This window comes from Mesoplodon bidens (assembly GCF_964165515.1).
Source record: "Mesoplodon bidens genome assembly, chromosome: 18".
Lineage (NCBI taxonomy): Eukaryota > Metazoa > Chordata > Mammalia > Artiodactyla > Ziphiidae > Mesoplodon > Mesoplodon bidens.
The window spans coordinates 31,563,043-31,584,620 of record NC_138175.1 but is presented as its reverse complement, the minus strand read 5'-3'; the positions used below and the strand labels follow the sequence as shown (position 1 = coordinate 31,584,620).

General features: G+C 37.9%; 1 protein-coding gene across 1 annotated transcript in view; it reads left to right on the top strand.

The window, feature by feature from the left end:
- The window catches only part of FTO (FTO alpha-ketoglutarate dependent dioxygenase), a 372,235-nt gene that overhangs the window by 76,646 nt on the left and 274,011 nt on the right, over positions 1 to 21,578 (top strand). Inside the window, exon 2 of the mRNA XM_081216486.1 lies at positions 19,339 to 19,416. Coding sequence (XP_081072612.1) covers positions 19,339 to 19,416 — 78 coding nt within the window. The remainder of the gene's footprint in view (positions 1 to 19,338; positions 19,417 to 21,578) is intronic.

Genomic DNA, 21,578 nt, shown 5'->3' with positions numbered 1-21,578 from the left:
TGTTGGGTTCCATGATGGCAGGAATATCTGTCTTGATAGATCTGACATGATCACTATTATCTCCTTGGGATCTGGCTCTCAGTAGAGGCAGTGGTTGGAATGTGCATTTTTAAGTTTAAATAAATATTCCCAGTGTACTGTATTATGCAGCCTGGGCTTAGTAGATAAACATGTGAATTCAAATCCTGGCTTTGACTTTTACTAGCTTTGAGATCTTGAACCAGGTATTTTGTCTAAGTCTTGGTTTTCACTTCTTTAAAATGGGGGAAATGATATCTGCTTCATCCTCATAAGACTTTTGTAGTGATTAAAAGTTAACATGCCTGTTACAGTCAGTAACCATGAATGAAATGAGTGAGAAGAAGCAGGGGAACAGAACTCCAACATTTTCAGTCTGGCTGGTGCTGACATTAAGATGAAAAACAGGAGAAACAGACTTCAGGAAGTTAGGAAAGGAAAACGTTGACTTTGATTTTGAGCTTATGGAATCTCGGGTGCTGGTGGGGACTTTCATGTTGTGATATCCTGGAGATAATTTGATGTAGGTTTGGGTTAGAGATGAGGATTTGAGCGTTATCTGTAATGAACCCATTTTAAGAAGATGAGATTGCCTAAAGGAAGAATGTTTTGTTGAGGAGGAAGAAGGAGAAGGGTAGGGGATGTCTGCTACTCAGAGCAGAGGAAGAAAGACCTGAAACAGAGACTGAGAAGGAGGGAGCCTAGGCTAGAGGAATAAAAGGGAGGAGATTTTATAGAAACCAAGGGAAAAGAGGATTTTGAGAAAGGAATGCATGTACCTAACCATGCCCAATGCTTCCCAAATGACTGAGAGGATGAGGCTGCATTTTAGCTAGAGGAGTTGGTCACTGATCTTGGGAAGAATCGTTTTAGTAGAATAACAGTGGTAGAAGCTAGGTCATAATGGGTGTTAGGGCAAAATGAGAGAGTGAGAACTTGGGTCATGTATCTTAAATGGTTCTTCAGGAAGTTTGGTAGGGAAAAAAAGAACGCATTGGGATGGTAGCCGGGGTGGGAAGTAGGAAAAGCCAAGGAAGGGTTTAATTAATTAATTAGCTAATTAATTAGCAATTTCTTAGGGTGGCAGGATTGGTTTTTTTTTAAGTCTGAGATAATGTAAGCACAAAGGATGAAGAGAAGAGACCTGTGGAGAGGCAGAGGTTGCTTGAGGATATAAAACAGAACTGTGAAGACAGGCATGTGACCCCAAGGAAAGCAGGAAGGAATGGGACCATGAGGACAGGCACATGACCCCAAGGAAAGCAGGAAAGAATGGGACCATGAGGACAGGCAAAACTGTTGGCCTTTTTAGTCTTTTTTTTTTTTTTTTTTTTTTTGCGGTATGCGGGCCTTTCACTGTTGTGCCCTCTCCCGTTGCGGAGCACAGGCTCCGGACGCACAGGCTCAGCGGCCATGGCTCATGGGCCCAGCCGCTCCGCGGCATGTGGGATCTTCCCGGGCCGGGACACGAACCCGTGTCCCTTGCATCGGCAGACGGACTCCCAACCACTGCGCCACCAGGGAAGCCCTTTAGTCTATTTTTAAACTTTTATTAACATGTAAAATTAATAAAATGTATCAAACACTTATATAGTGTTTATTTTCTACAAGGAATTGCACACACATTTGTTTCTTTACAAATAATAACCCATTTAATTTAATCTTCATAACAACCTTGTGACGTAGGTACAATTACTATATCTGTTTTGTAGATGGGGACACTGAGGCACAGAGAGGTTAAGCAACTTAAGGTCACACAGCTAGTAATTAGCAGGGTCAAGATTTGAACCAATAAGGTTTAGAGCTTGTGCTCTTAACCGTTATTTTAGACTGTGCCTCCCGCTTTTTTTGTCTTGTATTTGGAGAGTACTTAAAGAAGTATCTTGATGTCTGAAGTTAAAATCGGAATAACTAAGTGGGAAGACTGGTCCTCTGCTTATTATATGTCAAATTGGAGTTTTATATATATTTTACAGCACAGTGAAATTAACACATGTGTTGGTTAGGTTAGGTTGCAAGCTTTAGTGTATTTGCAAAAGAAGAATAACTTTATTAGAATTATTATTTACTTTTTATCAAGACAAGCCACCAGTGGTAATTTCTCCTTAGTGATATAATCGGAAAAGGAAACTTGTGAACATAAAATGCACATATTGAAATAAGATTAAATGCATGCATGCTGATGAAGGTACACAGTTTTGCTCAATACCTCAATCAAGAAATTTTGATAATAAAGAGTGTGTATTGACTCTCTGGTATCCTGGGAATGGATAAATGAAAGCAAAAAGAAATATCTACTTTGTATTACAGACCTATAAAATAGTTATTAAATAACTTATTCTTTTAGGTATTTTTTCCTTTACCTTTTCATCACTGCTAGGCAAAACTAATAGTTTCTATAGCCGTGTCACCAGCTAAGGGATTTCTATTGTTGTTGTTGTTAAAGTACTATATCATGTCTTGTATAATTCAGTTGTGGCTGCACAAGGGGAAGTGTTTAATGTTTGTTTATGCAGCACTGGCTGTGGAAACCACAGAGATCCAGAGAGGGACAGTGGAGAGCTAAGGATAATTAAATGGACAGTCACTGAGGTCACTTACTGATGTCTTTACTGCAGCACCATGTACATTCTGCTTTCCCATGGCAGGTTGTTTGATCATGGTTTAATAGTTAAAGCTTTGTAAAATTACAAAGAAGTCAGAAATCCTACTGGTCTCAAGTGTTATTATTTACAGTTGGACTGCTAGCAGGAAAGTGCTTAGTTTGATCAGACCGATGCTAAGCTGGGCAGGACACGTGGTGAAATCTCAGAGCTCTGTCCTCTGACCTTGGAGTAGACTACTAAGGTATCAAATTTCCAGGTGGAAAGTTCCCTGAAGATTGAAACATGATTGAGAGAATTTGACTTTTTCAACTAAACAGGTGTGGCCAAGAGGAGAGTTTTTCTCCTCTTGGAAATGTAAGGGGTCCATTATTAGGTCCTTGGAGCTAGAATGAAGGTACAATGTCAATGAAAGAGTTTTAATTAATCTGTTATCTCTCTTATGGTTTGGAATGGTATTGCCCTTGCTCTTGTATTCACTTAAAAAATTATGGGCAGTACTTTGACTGTGGGGAAGAATCTTGGGTAAGTGATTATCTCTGTTTTCAGTAGACTATGTGGAGGTGGCTCAAGGAAATTTTAGTGTATAAGGCAGCTACTCCAAATGAAGTCCAAAGACGTTAGAATTCTTCTAAGTCATTAACTCTGAGTGAAGAACCCAACCTTTTGTTAAAGGTACTTATTGCTTTGATATTAATATTATATTCTTCACATGTGTAAACTGCCCTTCCCCCAAAGTTCCAGTCCATTCCCCAATCAATTCCCAACCTTTATTTCTTTTTAGATCCTGTTTAGCTGCTTTTTATTATAGAAATTTTTCTTTTCAGGAAACTTTCTTCCCTTTTGAAACTTGGTCTACATTCTTAAAATTGATCATTGTAGGTGGGAACCTAAGATCAAGTTGGTAAGGTAAATAAGTCTTGATATTCAAATTATTATCTGAAGAGCTAAAGTATATATTTTTATACCTGTGGTTTTACTTATTTAAAAAAATTTTGCCTCAAAGAGTAGTTTATGAGATCAAGGAATGCTAACTTGGTGGAATACTTGGGAAAGTATGAGGTGTAGGGAAAGGTGCTGTCTTAGGAAGAACATTTAAAAAGTGCTCGAAAATGTAGTTTTGTAGCTTGATGCAAGAGAGGTGAACTCCTCTCTTGCATCAATTTGCTAGAAAGGTGCTCATAATGAAAGAAAGAAGGAGAAATGAATTCTAACTAATCAACTTGCATAAGACCCAGATTCATTGTCTTTGCATGGACACAAGTCTAGATTCTTAGATTTAGAACAGCAAAAAACAAAAAACCAAACACACACACACACACACACACAAAAGACAAAAGACATGAGCAAGCATTTCACAAAAGAGTTACTGCAAATGGCAATTAATGTATGAGAAGTTACTCAACCTGAATAACAATCAAAGAAATATAAATTAGGATGAACTTGTTTTTTCATTTATCAACTTGCTAAAGATTTAAAAGTTTGATAATAACTGGTATTTGAGTATATGAAGAAATGGTTATTGTCTGTTGAGGGGATGAAATGGATACCGTTTTCCTGGAGGGCAGTTTCACAATCTGAATCAAGAGCCTTTAAAAGAGCATACCTTTTGACCTAGTGAGTCTCTTGCCAAGAATTTTTATCATAAAGAAATCATCTGTGCCTTCTTGTTAAATGGTGCAGTTAAGCTCACAGTTTATGTATGCCTTCTGCTCCAAACAATGTCAATGACAGATAACACATTGAAAGAATAAAGGGTAATAAAAGAGTCATAGCTGGGCTTACAGGGAGGATATTGTTGACCAGAAAGAGAACAAAACGTAAAGCGATAAGCTGGATTGAAACTATGGTCCTGCAGCACTTCTGGTGTGGAAACAAAAAGTGAATTTAGGTCCTATGGGTCATAGGGACTAAGCTTTACCACTTGAGATGGGACCAGAACTACGCTTACTGTGTGAAGCCAGGGGTGGAGGTGGAGTTGTACTTCTCATAAAAGGAGACTGAAAAAAGACCACGGTGTCAGGAACATAGCTTATATGGAGCTAGGGGTTTTGAGGGACAAAAGATAGGTAAACCTTCAAGAGTAGAAATTGAATCGGACTGATTGATTGTGGAGTGATGGGAGGAGAGAATGTAGTGCTCCAGATCACCATTTGTGAGGCTTGGTCCTGGACTGGTGGTATAGGATCCTAGCAGAGGAAACTGCTGAACCACTGTGGAGGGAAAGGGGAGCACATATGGAGGAGGGGGGGATGCAAAGACAAAAAAACTGTCCACTCAGAATTAGCCTTCAAAACAAAATACTGAAATAATTAAGGAAAACAAGTGCAAAGAGAATCAACAATGTGAATAAAAATTCATTCCAGATGAGATTAATTTTATAGAAAAGTCAGACAAAGACTGAAATAATCGTGTTCAAGAAATTCAAAGGGATAAGAAAAGGCATCACATTGATAAAAATGAGATTTAAAAATGCCCCCAAATGCAGAAATGGAACAGGAACAGCTTTACATGAAAAAGAGCCAGGTACAAATTTTGGAAATGAAAGGTATAGTCATAGAAATAATAAACTCAGTAGATGGGATGAACTTTAGCCCTGACACAACTAGAAAGAGAATTGATGAATTGGGGGAGACTACTGAGGAATTCACCCACAATGTAGCATAAAGAGACAAAAGATTGAAAAAAAAGAGAGCAGTTGGGAGACTTGGAGGATAGATTGAGAGATTCCACCAAATGTCTAATAGTAGTTCCAGAAAAGTAGAATGAAGAATATGATGGAGAAACAAAATCTGAAGAAGCAAGAGTTGAGAATTTTCCTTATTTAAAGAAAGACATGAGTCTGATACTCTGAGCAATACCATCATGTTGAAACTGGAATGTGAGGGATATAAAGAAAAAAAAATCCCTGAGAGATTCACACTCCAAAAATGCAGTTTATATACAAAAAGAAGGTTCTTATTAGATGGCAATTTAAGTAATGTATATTTTTCTAAATATCTATTTCACCTAAGTTAGTTCTCAAATGTATCATATTTTCATATTATTCTTTTTTTTTTGCCGTACGCGGGCCTCTCACTGTTGTGGCCTCTCCCGTTGCGGAGCACAGGCTCCTGACGCGCAGGCTCAGTGGCCATGGCTCACGGGCCCAGCTGCTCTGCGGCATGTGGGATCTTCCCAGACGGGGGTACGAACCCATGTCCCCTGCATCAACAGGCGGACTCTCAACCACTGTGCCACCAGGGAAGCCCTGAAGAGTTTTTATAATGCAGGGAGGTTGTATTTTGTCAAATGCTTTTTCAGCATCTATTGAAATCATCATATAATTTTTATCTTTTATTCTATTAATGTGGTGTATTACATTTATTGATTTGCATATGCTGAACCATCCTTGCATCTGAGGGATAAATCCTATTAGGTCATAGTGTATGATCTTTTTAATGTGCTGTTGAATCTGGTTTGCTAATTATGAGTTTGAGAGTATTCCTTTTTCTTTAATTTTTGCAAGAGTTTGAGAAGAGCATTAATTCTTCTTTAAATGTTTGATTCACCAGTGAAATCATCTTCGTTGGGAGGTTTTTGTTTACTCATTCAGTCTCCTTGCTTGTTGTTATTGGTCTGTTCAGATTTTCTATTTCTTCATGATTCAGTCTTGGTAGATGAATGTTTCTAGAAATTTATCCACTTCTGTGTTATTCAGTTTGTTGGCATATATTTAATCTTAGTAGTTCTATGATCCTTTGTATTTCTGTGTTATTATTTGTAATTTCTCTTTTTTCATTTATAATTTTATTTACATCTTCTCTCTTTTTTTCTTAGTAAGCTAAAAGTTTGTCAATTTAGCATATCTTTTTAAAAAACCACTTGGTTTTATTGATTCTGTTTGTTTCTATTTTTTTTTCTTTTCTTGTCTCTCATTTATTTCTGCTCTGATCTTGGTTATTTCCTTCTTTCTGCTAACTTCAGCTTAGTTCGTTCTTTTTCTAGTTCCTTTAGGGGTAAAGTTAAGTTGTTTATTGGAGAGCTTTTTGTTTTCTTAATGTATGCATTTATCACTATAAACTTCCTTCTCAGAAGTGCTTCTCCTGCATCTCTTAAGTTTTGGTATGTTGAGTTTCCATTTTTGTTTGTTTCAAGATAGTTTTAAAATTCTCTTTTTATATCTTCTTTGATCTATTGGTTGTTCAGGAGTGTTTTTTAATTTGCACATATGGTGTGTTTTCCAACTTTCCCTCTGTTACTGCTTTCCAGTTTCATACCATTGTAGTTGGAAAAGATACTTGGTATGATTTCAGTCCTCTTAAATTAGCTAAGACTTGTTTTATGGCCTACCATACATCTGTCCTGGAGAATGTTCTTTGTGCACTTGAGAAGAATGTATTCTGGATGGAATGCTCTGTATATGTATGTTAAGTACTAAAGTATACTTAAAGTATAGTTCATGTCCAATGTTTTCTTACTGATTTTCAGTCTGGATAACCTATTGTTGAAAGTGCAGTACTGAAGTTCCCACTATTATTGAATTGTTGTCTGTTTTTCTCTTCAGGTCTGTTAGTACAGTTGACCCTTGAACCACATGGATTTGAACTGCACAGGTCTACTTTTATGCAGATTTTTTTCAATAAATATACAATCAGCCCTCCATATCCACGGGTTCTGCATTCACAGATTCAACCAAGCATGAATTGTGTACTAAGTTTGTAATCTGTGGTTGGTTGAATCTCTGGATGTGGAACCCATGAGTACAGAGAGCCAACTGTGGGACTGGGCATACTCGGATATTGGTTTTTGAGATGAGTCCTAGAACCAATCTCCCATGGATACCGAGGGACGACGGTATTTGTTTAATATATTTAGGTGTTCCAATGTTGGGTATATATATATTTATGATTGTTATATCCTCTTGATGAATGTACCTATCTATCATGGTATAATGACCTTCTTTACCTCTTGTTGCTGCTTTTCAGTTAAAGTCTATTTCATCTAAGTATAGCTACCCTATACCCTAAGTATAGCTCTCTTTTTGTGTTCTTAAATCTTAAGTGAGTCTTTTGTAGGCAGCAAAGAGTTGTGTATTGTATTTTTTTTAATCCATTTGTCTACTCTGTGTCTTTTGTTTGGAGAATTTGATCCATTTACATTTATTTATTTTTAAAAATTTTATTTATTTATTTATTTATTTGTGGCTGCTTTGGGTCTTCGTTGCTGTGTGCGGGCTTTCTCTAGTTGCGGCGAGCGGGGGCTACTCTTTGTTGTGGTACATGGGCTTCTCATTGCAGTGGCTTCTCTTGTGGAGCGCGGGCTCTAGGTGCGTGGGCTTCAGTAGCTGTGGCTCGAAGGCTCTAGAGTGCAGGCTCAGTAGTTGTGGCGCATGGGCTTAGTTGCTCCGCAGCATGTGGGATCTTCCCGGACCAGGGCTCGAACCCGTGTCTTCTGCATTGGCAGGTGGGTTCTTAACCAATGCGCCACCAGGGAAGCCCCTCCATTTACATTTAGAATGATTATTAATAGGAAGGGACTTACCAATGCCATCTTTTAAATTGTTTTCTGGCTGTTTTGTAGTGCCCTTGTTCATTTCTTCCTCTCTTGCTGTCTTCCTTTGTGAACTGATGATTTTCTCTGGTGGTATGCTTTGATTCCTTTCTCTTCATGTTTGTGTATCAACTGTAGGGTTTGGCTTTATGGTTAACATGAGGTTTACATAAAATATCTTATAGATGTAACAATCTATCTTATGCTGATAGTTGCATATAAAAACTACCCTTTTATTCCTCTCCTTTTATTTTTCTGATGTCAAAATTTGCCTCTCTTTGTATTGTGTATTCATTAGTAAATTATTGTAGGTATAGTTTAAAAAATATGTTTACTAAACTATTTCGGTCTTTATATTAGAGATAAGTGATTAGCACATCACCATGTGTTTTGATTTTTACTATGTATGTTATCAGTGTGTTGTATATTTCCATATATTTTTGTGTTATTAATTTAGTGTCCTTTCATTTCAGCTTACAGAATTCCTTTCAGCATTTCTTGTAGGGCAGATCTAGTAAAGATGAATTCCCTCAGCATTTGTTTGTCTGGGAAAGTATTTTGTCTTCATTTTCGAAGGACAACTTTGCCAAATAAATTCTTGGTTGGTAGTTTTTTTCTTTCAGCACCTTGAATATGTCATCCCACTGTCTCCTGGTCTGTAAAGTTTCTGTTGAAAATCCAAAAGCCTTATGGGGGTTCCCTTATAGGTAATAGGCTTCTCTTGTTGCTTTTGAGATTCTCTTTTTTGTCTTTGAGTTTTGACAGTTTTATTGTAATGTATTTTGGGTTAGATCTTTTGGGGTTGAATTTGTTTGGGGACCTATGAGTGTCATGAATTTGGATGGCCAAATCCTTCCCTATATTTGGGAAGTTCTCAGCTATTATTTCTTTAAATATTTCTTTAAATATGCTTTCTGCCCCCCTTCTCCCTCTCTTTCCCTTCTTGGACTCCAGAGGTTCACAGACTGCTTCTCTTGATGGTACCTTCTTCACTCTTTTTCTTTTTTTTCTTTGCTCTCCTCAGACCCAATAATTTCAAAAGTCCTGTTTTCTCTTCACAGATTCTTTCTTCTGTTTAATCCATTCTGCTGTTGATACTCTCTGTTGCACTTTTTATTTCATTCATAATTTCATACATTTAGCTGTATTTTTCAGCTCCATAATTTGTTTGGTTTCTTATCATTTCTGTCTCTTTGTTTAACTTCTCATTTTGTTTGTGAATTTTTTCCCTAAATTCTTTGAATTGTCTTTCTGTATGTTCTTGTAGCTTATTGAGCTTCCTTAAATCAACTGTTTTGAATTCTTTATTAGGCAAATCATAGACCTCCATGTCTTTGGAGTCAGTTACTGGAAATTTATTGCTATCCTTTTTTTTTTTTTTTTGCGGTACACGGGCCTCTCACTGTTGTGGAGCACAGGCTCCAGACACGCAGGCTCAGCGGCCATGGCTCCTAGGCCATGGGCCTAGCCGCTCCGCGGCATGTGGGATCTTCCCGGACCGGGGCACGAACCCGTGTCCCCTGCATCGGCAGGCGGACTCTCAACCACTGCGCCACCAGGGAAGCCCTATTGCTATCTTTTGTTGGTGTCCTGTTTCCTTGATTTTTCATATTCCTTGAAGTCTTACATTTGCTGTCTTTGCATTTGAAGTAGCACTCACTTCCTCTAGTCTTAACTGACTGACTTCCAGAGAGAAATTCCTACTGTCTGCCATGATAGGGATTCTGAGGCTCTCTCAAACCTTCTTGGATACCCCTGTCCCACATTTCTTGCTCCCTCCTGTGGCAGAATTCTTAAGCTTGTAAACCTTCTCTCAGTCCTGCAAAGCACCAGGCTGAGTACTGACAGCCTCCCTTCTGCTTTTCCAAGGGCAGTGCTGAATGCTCAGATTTGTGGTCTCTCTCCAGTCCACAGATTCAGAATGGCTTTCTGAGCATGCTCACTAGAGAGCATGCAAAAACTTGCTCTCACCACCATCAGGAGTGTGCATACCTGCCACAGAATGGGAGAATGGGAGTGTTTGTGAGTGAAGCTTATGGAGAACTGGCAGTGCCCCTGGTCCAGTTGGGGAATCAGCAGATGGGACAAGCCTAGTGTCTTGTGAATGGGCCCATTGATGGAGTCCATGATGTGGTTAATAGGATATATGTCCCTTTACTACATTCATTCCAATCCCTGGCTGCTGTTCTCTCAGCCTCTCACGCTCCCCACCCCCCACCCCAGTCATGCAGCTCATGATTAAGTGAGAGAGAAATGTTCCTCTTTGGTAGCATCCCACACAGCTGGAGGAGCTGGCTACCCACTCACACGGTTTCACTTTTTACTGTGGGAGAAATCATGGGCCAAGACGGATTCTCTTAGCACTGAGCTGTGCTCCCTTGTGGGAGGGGTGACGTTGGTATGTCAAACCATTCCTCTTACTCTCTTCAGTGTGTCCACTCTTGGATATTTTTGCTCAAACACTGTGCTGGAACTTCTCCACTGAACTCCTAGACTTCCACAAAGGCTCTCTTTTCTGTGGGTGATTGTCTAAGTCAGTGTTCCCCAGGGCCTCCTGGACCTTGGCTGAGAGGAGCTGGAGCCCATTCCTGGGCCATTTCAGGGTCCACAGCTGGGATTGAGGTCTGTATGCCTATTTCCTGACTCACAGGTTGACAAGACTTCTTCTGGGTCCCTGGAGTGTGGTGCTGGATCACACAGCCCCCACAGAAGGCACTTTTGTCTGTGGTTGGATGCCAAGTTGTTTTTGTTGATGGGGGGCATACAATCAAGTGACGTCTTACTCGGCCATTTTCCTGACATCATTCTCCCCCGGCCATGTTCCTGACATCATTCTCCCCCAGGCAACATGTTTTTTTAAATGATTTGAATCCTTTTAAATATAGTGATATCAAGATATGGTCTATCTTGGCAAATGTTCTATGTGTATTTGAAACAAATGTGTATTTTATTTTGCTGTTTGGTTAACTGTTATATAAATGTCAATTAGGTCAAGTTAGTTTATGGTGTTGTTCAGGTCTTCTGTATTCTTACTAAGTGTTCGAGTACTTGTTCTGGCAATTATTGAGAGAGGGGTGATATTGACTGTAATTGTGGAATCATCTACTGTTGGCCCTTGAACAACATGGGTTTGAACTGTGTGGGTCCACTTATAATGTGGATAGTTTTCAATAGCAAATACTGTAGTACTACATGATTCTTGGTTGGTTAAATCTGTGGAAGCAGAGGAACCACGGATACAGAAGGCCGACTATAGGTTATATGTAGATTAACCCCTGTGTTCCACGGTCAAGCATATTTCTGTTTGCTAGTCTATCAATTTTTGCTTAATGTATTTGATAGATCTGTTATTAGTTGCATAGATATTTAAGACTGGTATGTTCTCTTGATGAATTGATTCCTTTATGATTGTGAAATGACTCTTTTTGCCTCTAATAATATTTTTTGCTCTGAAATCTATTTTGTCTAGTATCAGTATAGCTACTCCAACTTTCTTTTGATTAGTATTACTGTGGTAAATATTTTTTTCATCCTTTTACTTTTTAAAATCTTTTTTTATTGTGATAAAATATGCATAAGACTTTTTAAAGTGTACAGTTTCGTGGCATTAAGTACATTCACATTGTTGTGTCCATCCTTTTACTTTTAATTTATTTGTTTCTTTATACTTGAGGTCAATATCTTATAGGCAGGATATAGTTGGATATTGATTTTTAGAATTTAATCTGACAGTCTCTTCTTTTTAACTGAATTGTTTAGACTATTTATATTAAATGTGATTGTTTAGATGGTTGGATTTAATTCTACCAGTTTACTTTTTTGCCCTTTGTTCTTTTTTATTCTCTATTTCTGTCTTTTTGGTTTGATTTTTCATGATTCTGTTTTATCTCCCTTATTGGCTAGTCTCCTATAACTCTTTGTTGTTGTATTATGGTTGTTTTAGGGTTTCTAGTATCCATCTTTATCTTAATAGATTCTTCCTTGAAGTAGTACTATTGCACTTCACATGTAGTTTAAGAATCTTACAATATAATTCTGCTCTGTTTTAACTGTTGTGTTATTGTTATTATATGTTTCACTTCTACATATATTATAAACCCAGCAATGTACTATTATTTTTGCTTTAAATAGTTGTCTTTTATAAAGATTATATAGTAAGGAATAAAGTCTTTTCTATTTCAAATGTAGTTATTATGTGTGATGCTTTTTATTCCCCTGTGAAGACTCAGATTTATCTAGTATCATTTTCTTCCTATCTGATGGTCTTCCTTTATCATTTCTTACCATGAAGCGCTGCTGGTGTTGAATTTCTACTTTTATATATCTGAAAAAGTATTTATTTTGCCTTTGTTTTTGGAAGATATTTTGGCTTGGGATAGAAACCTAGCTTGACAAATTTTTTTTTCTCTCAGTTATTTGAAAATGTTTCTTCACTATCTTTGGGTAACATGCTTTCCATGAGATAGTTCATGTTATGATCTGTTCCTGTGTATTTACTATTTCTTTTTCTCTGACTGCTTTAAAGATTTTCTCTTTTTCACTGATTTTAAGTAATTTGATTATATTGTGCCTTAGTGTTATTTCCTCATTTTGTGTGTGTGTGTGTATAGTTCTTTGAACAACTTGAATCTGTGGATTTATAGTTTTCATCAAATATGGAGAATTCTTGGCCAGTATTTTTCTTTCTCCCATTCTTTCTCCTCTTCTTGGATGACTCTAATCATATGTATTAAACTGCTTAAAGTCATCCCACAGCTCACTGATACTCTAATAATTATTTTTTGCCTGTGTTTCCTGTTGGATAATTTCCACTGCTATGTTTTGTTTTCACTATTCTTTTCTTTTGTGATATCTAACCTGTTTTGAATCCTATCCAATATATTTATATTTCATCTCAGACACTGTGGTTTTCCTGTCTGGAAGTTTAATTTCTTTTTCTCTATTAACCATGTTCAGTCTTTTCCCAACTTCTTGTACTTATGAACTACAGTTATATCACTATTTTTAATGTACTTGTCTCCTAATTCTGTCATCTGTGCCATTTTGGGGTCAGTTCCAATTGACTGATTTTTCTCTTCATTATCACTCATATTACCTTGCCTTATAGTCTTGTCTTCCTTTCCATGCCTTGTAGTTTTTGATTAGTTTGATATTTTCAGTCTTACGTTAAGCTGTTTATAAAGGAATAGAGCAGTAGTCCAGGGCTAATTTTATACCACTGTTGAGGCAAAATCCTCCTGAGAATTCTTCCTGATTTGTGGATTATGAGTTTTTTTTTACTCTAACTGGATTTTTGGTCTACTACAGCATAGGCTCCCATTATTAAGAACTGAACAAGAAATGCTAAAAAAAAAAAATTCTTGAAAACATTGTAGAGCTACCAAAGCAGCCAGGACTTGAGAGTCCAAAAGTAGTGGTTATAAGCATTGGTTTTAAATTTTAAAAACAGGATTGATTTTAATTAAAATTACTTAAAATGTTTACATTTATATGTGTTTTTTTTAAGTGAAAGATTGAACACTCCTTGAAAGATCAGATTTCTCTTGTTTCAGGGTTGTGTGGTGGAGCGTAGTGGAAATGACCTTTATACTTAGGGAATGAGATTATGAGTTGTGACCAGTAGTGTAATTTTTGCCAGTCACTTTGTATCTCTGCATGGGCCTTTGTTTCTTCATCTGTTCTAAAATTTCACAATAATTTTTATTTTTATCACCAGTGTAGTTAATCGAGGCATTTTATATATAAAGTTTTATGGAGAGTTTTTATACAGTTCTGCTGTAGTTCACCCAGGGAAATTAATGTCTGAATTTCTTATGTATATGGCATAAAGTATAATTTGATGGGTTACACATAGGATTGCTTATAAATAATTCACAAGTAATAAATAAAACTGTCCTTTTCAGACATGGGTAAATAACAGTTGCAAGTGGTTGCCAAAGTGTATTGAGGGTTTTTTATGTGCTTGGCAATGTTCTTAGATCTCTACATGTACTACTTCATTTATACATCACAGGGAGATACACCAGTCCCAAATCATATATCTATGCTGGTAGTACTGGTGTTAGGATTAACAGTTAGGCTTCTTAGATGCTCATGCTTTGTTATAGACCCCTTCCTCCATTTGAATACCATTTGCTTAATATCTGCCTAGTTTATAGTTTATAAAATGCACTAACATATATGATTAATTTTATTTCATCTTCACAACGCCCTGTGAAACAGGGTTGTACAGATGAGTAAAGTGAGGTTTGGAGAGGTTGATTCAGGTGTGGTACCACATCTAGGAAGTGATAGAGTCGGGATACAAATTCTACTCTTCCCTCCAAATTGTTTATTTTTACCGTGCCGTATTTTCAGTGAGCAAAGGAAAGCGAATGAATGCTCTTTGTTGAGATCCTTTTTTTTTCTTTTTAAAAGCAAATATGGAATATGAGTATATGAAATATTTATTTATACTTCTTTTGGCTTAGCTACTTCTCACTCATCTTTCTGGTATTAGTTTTGATGTGTCTTCCTTGGGGAGATTTTCCTTACTTATGCTCTGCCCAAGGACTAGGTCAGTTTTCCTACGTATTACTTGAAACCCTCAGAAGATCAGGTGCTTATTTTTATATTGAACATTCATAAGCCTTTATTTGTGATTGTATTTTGAAGACTCAGACAAAATTAATTTTTTACTGAACCTGACAAAATATGATTCATAGTTTAAAAATTATGTGGAAAATGAAAAATGGATAAAGAATAGGGGCTGTTAGCATAATCTGACGAGGCTGAAGAGACAGCAGTGGGATGGAAAATACACTTCATCTGTGAAAGATACACCTTCACATTATGAGTCATGATCCAGTTAATCGTTTTAGGTAATAACTGTAAGATTCGCAAACTATATGCCTATTTGACAAGGTATGGAAGCTCAGATACAACTTAACTTTTCACAGTGAGTCAGAAGCTTATTAGGGTTAAAGTTTCTGACATCCAACCTTTATGGTTTTGAGCTGCAATGTGTTTTACTTAAGGCCTTGTGTCTGTGTACCCTTTCCTTGCAGGAGCTGCGGAGGTGGTGGTAGCCCTCCTGGAGGGGTCTTCAGTGCTCCTCCTGCAGGTGGGAGAGCCGAGGCTTTGCACCCCCTCTGGCTTTCTGTGTGGCATGTGTGAACAGCTTGACGTATTTGACACTAGGGTGACAGCAAAGAAGCTGTGAGCAGAGCAGTGTGCTGTAAGGCCCAGCTGTGTGGATTTATCTGCATCTCAGGCGGAGGAGCAGCAGTTAGCCAGATCTGACAGTCAAACATGAGCGCCTTCTGCCTCCACTCGTGTGTGTTTACTGACTGCTTGACATTTGACACAAAGAAATTGTCAGAGCTGTTTCTCTTCCCCCTCTTCACTCTTTACTGTGCTAGTCTACAAGTCTACCCCCAAAATACTTTATCATACATCACAAAAATATGCACTGTCTAATATAAAGCCAAAATTCATGTCATGTCATTTTCATCTTTGTATTGAATTCCACATGAAGAATTAATAGGTAATATACTTGAGTTGATAATTGGTAATATGTTGCATAGGCACTATGTTTACAGAGTTCAAAAATCAAAGCAATACAAAAAGAAATACTTTGTATAGTCTTACTCCATCCCTGGCTCCTTCTAGTTGTTTCCCACCTCTGCCCCTGAGAGAGAACCACTTGCGTAGTTTGTCACATGTCCTTTATGTTTCTTTATGCAAATACAAGCAGATATTCTTTCCCTTGCCTTTCACTTCCCCATGCGTCCTGGAGAGCTCTTTGTTTCACTAAAGGGAGCCTCCTCGGTCTTGTTTACTGTTGCTTTGTATTTCATTGTGTGGATGTACCAGCGTTTATTTAACCATCCTCTGTGGATGGACACTGGCACTGTTTCTAATCTTTTTTCTTTAGTTGGGATATAATTCACACACCATAAAATTCAACCTTTTAAGTATGCAACTAAGTGGTTTTTAATATGTTTCCAAGCTTCTGGTCTACAAATAGTGGTCCAGTGAGTAAACTTGTACGTACATTCTTCAGAACATGGTACAAGTAAGAAATTAAAATCCTTAGAAGTAGGATTTTGGGATCAAAGGGAATGCATTTGAATTTCGATAGGAGTTGTCAGTTGCCCTGCATCGGAATTGTACCCTTGTGCACTCCTGAGTATGAGAGGGCTTGCTTCTCTATAGTTATGCTCAAAGTGACTATGCCTTTCTATAAAGCAATCTTAATTTTTAAGAAATGTGTGTTGTTCATGAACTACCAGTTTAATCTAATAATCATTCCTGATTGACTTCACCAAGGCAAATATGACCAAAGGTTCTTTTTAAGTTGATAAATAGTGCTATTTATAATTGATCTCATTAGTTAATCAGTAGAATTACAGGTTGTGAATGTTGATGTACAGAGCAGATTTCATCTGTGTGGCCTTAAGTTGAGTGATTTCCTGACCCCATTCTCTCCTGTCATAGAGATATAACAATGCTCACAGTATTAAAATTAAAATTCCCAGTGGAACAAGACCACTTATATTCTGCTTGCTCTATGGTAGGAACATTCTTGTAGAATTTTATCCTTTCGGATACCTGCACCCCAGCGTTCATAGCAGCACTATTTACAATAACAAGACATGGAAACAACTTAAGTGTCCATCAACAGATGAATGGATAAAGAAAATGTGGTGTATATATATATGTGTGTATATATATATATGTATGTGTATATACACACACACACACACACACACACACACTAGATTATTACTTAGCTATAAGAAAAGAATGAAATAATGCCATTTGCAGCAACACGGATGGACCTAGTAATTGTCATACTAAGTGAAGTCAGACAGGGAAAGACAAACATCATATGATATCACTTAGATGTGGAATCTTAAAAAAATGATGTAAATGAATTTATTTACAAGTAGAAATAGACTCACAGTCATAGAAAACAAACTTATGGTTACCAAAGGGGAAAGGGAGGAGGAGGGATAAATTTGGAATTTGAGATTAACAGATACAGACTACTATATATATAAAAAAGACTTTTATCTTCTTGATACAGCCTTACAGGTTATAATGTTTTCTGTCTGTCTGATGCACTGGACCTCAACTGAGCTGAGAAGTGTTTTTTTATAATAATTTTACTGAAGTATTTATTATAAGTGGAATTTCAGCCTCCAGTGTTGCTTGTTCATCTTTGGGACAGATCTCTTGCTGTTTAATCTGGTCAAGGTGGAATATGTAATTCCTAATAGAAATCTGTACCTTTGTGTTCCCTATTATATGCAGATTAGCTTTATGGACTCTCCCGAAGAGATTTTAAGGTGGTATTTGTAAGGTGGAGCCATCTCAAGGTCTGAGGTATCATGTGCATTTTAATTGTTCAAGCCTTTAACATTTTTTTAAACATTAAAACTTTTTGGGGGGCATGTAAGTGTTCTGTCTATAGAAAGGACTGGTAAAAGATTCATAGGAAAATGCAGGCTTTCCTGAACCTGAAGTGAAAATTGAGGTATAGGTTTTGATTAAGTTTGTGATGGAGTGCATAAATGTGCAAGTATAGGCGTGAAAACATCATTAGTTCTTTCTGGGTCCCAAATAATGGCTAATGTGGAAAACAGATAAACCTCTTAACCAATGATTTATATAAACCAATGGTTTGTGTTAGTATTATAGGTCCTTTGTAAAGGAAAACTCTTCATAGTTTTAATTGGTAAGCCAGTCTTATTACAGATGAGAAAGTACCTTTTAGACAAAGCAGAAAGCTTTAATTATATAAACAGACTAGAATTTTACATAAGAGTAAAGTTTACTCTTTTGCCTCTCTTAGGTGAACTGGTTGCTATTTTTCTATTCCCTTTTTTCTTTATTCACTTTGGATAATTATACAAAAGATCCAGAAAGGACTTGCGTTCTCCCTGAAGGGGTATTTGCTCTGGACTACTCTGTGATGGGTTAGTGTGAGAAGGCTGCCCAGAGGTGGGAGAGGATGATTCTCAGGGCCACCATGTCTGGATGAGCAGGTTGTTCACTGCATAAAGACGGTGCCCATTGGGACAGGTTGGGGCTAAAATCCAGTTTGTGTTCTCCAAGTCATGCTGTAGGGAGTGGGGGGCATCAACCCAGAGTAAGGCACACCATTTTCTAATTCTTATAAAAGTGCCTTAGTGGCTGACAACAGCCTGAATAACGCATTGTACTGCAGTTTTATTTGTTTCTGCCTTTTCTGGTTTTTTTCTTTCAGAAAATTTCTATAGTATATAGATGATTTCTATGTGTATGTGTGTCTGTGTACCCATATATATATGCTATTTATATGTCACGTACACACACACACATATCACAGATGCTTGAATATAAGGTTAGATATTCTTTGAAAAAATCCCTCGTAAGGAGGGTGTCATCTTGTATGTATTTGGTTCCTTATAAAGTACTTTGTAATGCGGGGTCCTCTCTTAGTTACCTTGTTTGAACAGCACGGGTACTATTTGGAAGACATAGTAGCTTGAAATGGCCTCAGATAACACTAGTTGTGGGTGCTTGAAAAGATTTCTTTATCAAATTGGAAAAGAAAAGAAGCAAAGATATTCAAGATACATTTAGTAATTATTCTAGGGATGAAAGATCACTTTTAAAAAGTAATGTGTAAGTGGATATGATCTCAAATAAATGTATACAGGATGAATAAATTCTCCAAATACCCTGACATTATGTAAATGGATACTTGTGGCTTGGTTGGAGAGTTTCAGTGATAGTAAGGATTCGAAAACTGCTGTGTCTCAAGCAGATTATACAGACCAAAAGATTTGTTCTGGAAAACTGATTGGATAACTCAATTTGAATTTGATTGGATAACTCAAAAGGTGACTCTAGTGATGAAGAAAAAGACCCTGATGTTAAAGATACATGTCAAGAGTGAAGCAAATTGCTTCCTGAAATGTGAGAGTGAATAAAATGATTATGTCTAAGTTAATGTTTTATATGGTGTATAATTTAAATGCATGTAATTAAATTAATGCATTTTATAATTGACTTTTGACTAATTTCTCCCTCAAAAAGTTTCTACATTCAAGTTGGCTAAATTTTGGAGGGTAGTCTCTTATGGGAAAAAATAAGGGATTGTCTTATGTTTTGGGTCAGTTTATATTCACCCGTAATCATTATTATTTTTAAACAGAAACTGAGGCTTCTCGAAGAGCTTGAAGACACTTGGCTTCCTTATCTGACCCCCAAAGATGATGAATTCTATCAGCAGGTAAGGTCTTTTAATATTTGTCAATTTGCACTGATTTTTTCCTGCTCTACCTTATTTTACCTATGAAGCCACTGTGGGCTAGAGAGGTTAAATGAGAGGTGAAATGGTCTGAGTTGGTCATCCAGTGTCTCCTCACCCCCAGAATATATAAATTCCTGCACAGTCTGCTTTCTGCTCTGAACTTAGTGCTTTAGCACAGTCGACTGTCTTTTCTTCCCCGAGCATCCTGTGTTCTTCCTCACTCCTTGTCTCTGCTTCTTCTGTTTCTTCTGCATAGAATATTCTTTTGCCCCTTATCCTGTTGCCAGATGACTAAGTTTTCAAGACGTCACTTAAACATCGCCTCCTTTGTGAAAGTTTCTTTACTTACCTCACCTACTAATAGAATTGATTGCACTCTCCGCTGTGCTCCTTGTAACTTATAAATAACTTGATTGTACCTATCACCTTGTATTGCAGTTGTGCGATTCTGTGTCTCTCCCCCTGAATTAGTCAGCACTCTTTCAATTACAAGTGACAAAGTCACAAACAAATTCATTGTGACATAAAAGGGAATTTATTGACTTACTTAACTTAGATGTCAAGGAGCACATGGCCGAATCCAGTTTCTCGAAAGAAGTCATCTGATCACTGTTTTTCTGTTTCTTGGCTTGGCTTTTTTCTGTGTGGCTGCATGCTAGATAGGCTCTCCCCTGATAGTACAGGAGGACTCTGACAGCCCAGGGGGTATGTGGTCTTAAGCACATTGGATCTTAGAAGAAGGTGGTGATTTCTTTTTTCCTGGTCTGTCTGATTCCCCCAGTAATGATCTCGTTGGCCTGGTTAGAGGCATGTGCCTATCCCTGAATCAGTCATTGTGTTCAGGGGAGTGAGATGCTCCCGTTTGCCTGGCCTAGTTTCTGCACCCACTCTTGGAGTAGGGTTGGAGTATGACCATTCCCACTCACATTGCATGGAGTGTGAGTCAGAGATGGATGGTTTTCCCAAAGGAAAATTGGAGCCCTGTTCCAAAGAAGGAAAGAAAGGCATGCTGAGCAGTAAAAATAGTACCTTTTCATCTCTTCTTTCCTACCAGAATGTTAGCTCTTGGGGTATAAGAATTGGGCCACATCAGCTTGGTTTCTCCAGCACCTAGCATATGCTTGTCGTGCATATAGCTGATTCTCAGTAACCGTGGAAAGAAGAAAGAATGAGCTTACCCATCTAGAATCCCAGGTCTCCCTTGCATTCTCAGTTCCAGGACATCATCTGTCATCTCCATTGTCATTAGAACTTCACTACCTTTCACCTGGTCAGCCCTTTTATGGATTGCTCTAGTTTTCTTTGCCCCCCTTTCTTTCTTTTTTTTTTTTTAATTAATTTATTTTTTTGCGGTACGCGGGCCTCACCGTTGTGGCCTCTCCCGTTGCGGAGCACAGGCTCCGGCCGCGCAGGCTCAGCGACCATGGCTCACGGGCCCAGCCGCTCCGCGGCATGTGGGATCCTCCCGGACCCGGGCACGAACCTGCATCCCCTGCGTCGACAGGCGGACTCTCAACCACTGCGCCACCAGGGAAGCCCTGCCCCTCTTTCTTAATCCTTAAAGCTGTAGTAGACTTTTTTTTTTTTAAACCAAAACATAAATCCAAGCATGTCAACCTTCTGCTTCAAATCCCACAATGGCTGTCTGTTGCCCGACTCCTGCATTTTCAGCCTCGTCTTCCTCATTTTTTTACCTTTTTACCCACACTGGTTTTGGCAGTAGCTCAGACTAGCTGTGCAGTATTATATTTTGGGTCTTCCTGCTACGTCCTTTCCATATTCCTTCCTTGGAGAACGTCTGTGTTACCTGTATTAGTAACAGCTCACATGTCATCTCCTGTAGGATGCTTCCCTGACACGTCTATAGCCCAGAGGTTGTCTCTGCTCCCTCTTGTGTGCACTTGTAGTACTTCATGTGTACCTTAATTATCTCAGGTTATTGTAATGATTTTATATGCTCCTTTCCCTCATTCTCTGTACTGTATATAGGGCCTGGCACCTAGTAGGTATTTAATTAGTTTGCTTGAATGGGTGAATGAATTAATGTATGCATTAGCTCATTTAAAAAGCAAGACATATAATAATATCTGGTGTGATTTTAATTTTGTTTTACACACAAATACTCCTCCCCAGGGGGGTGG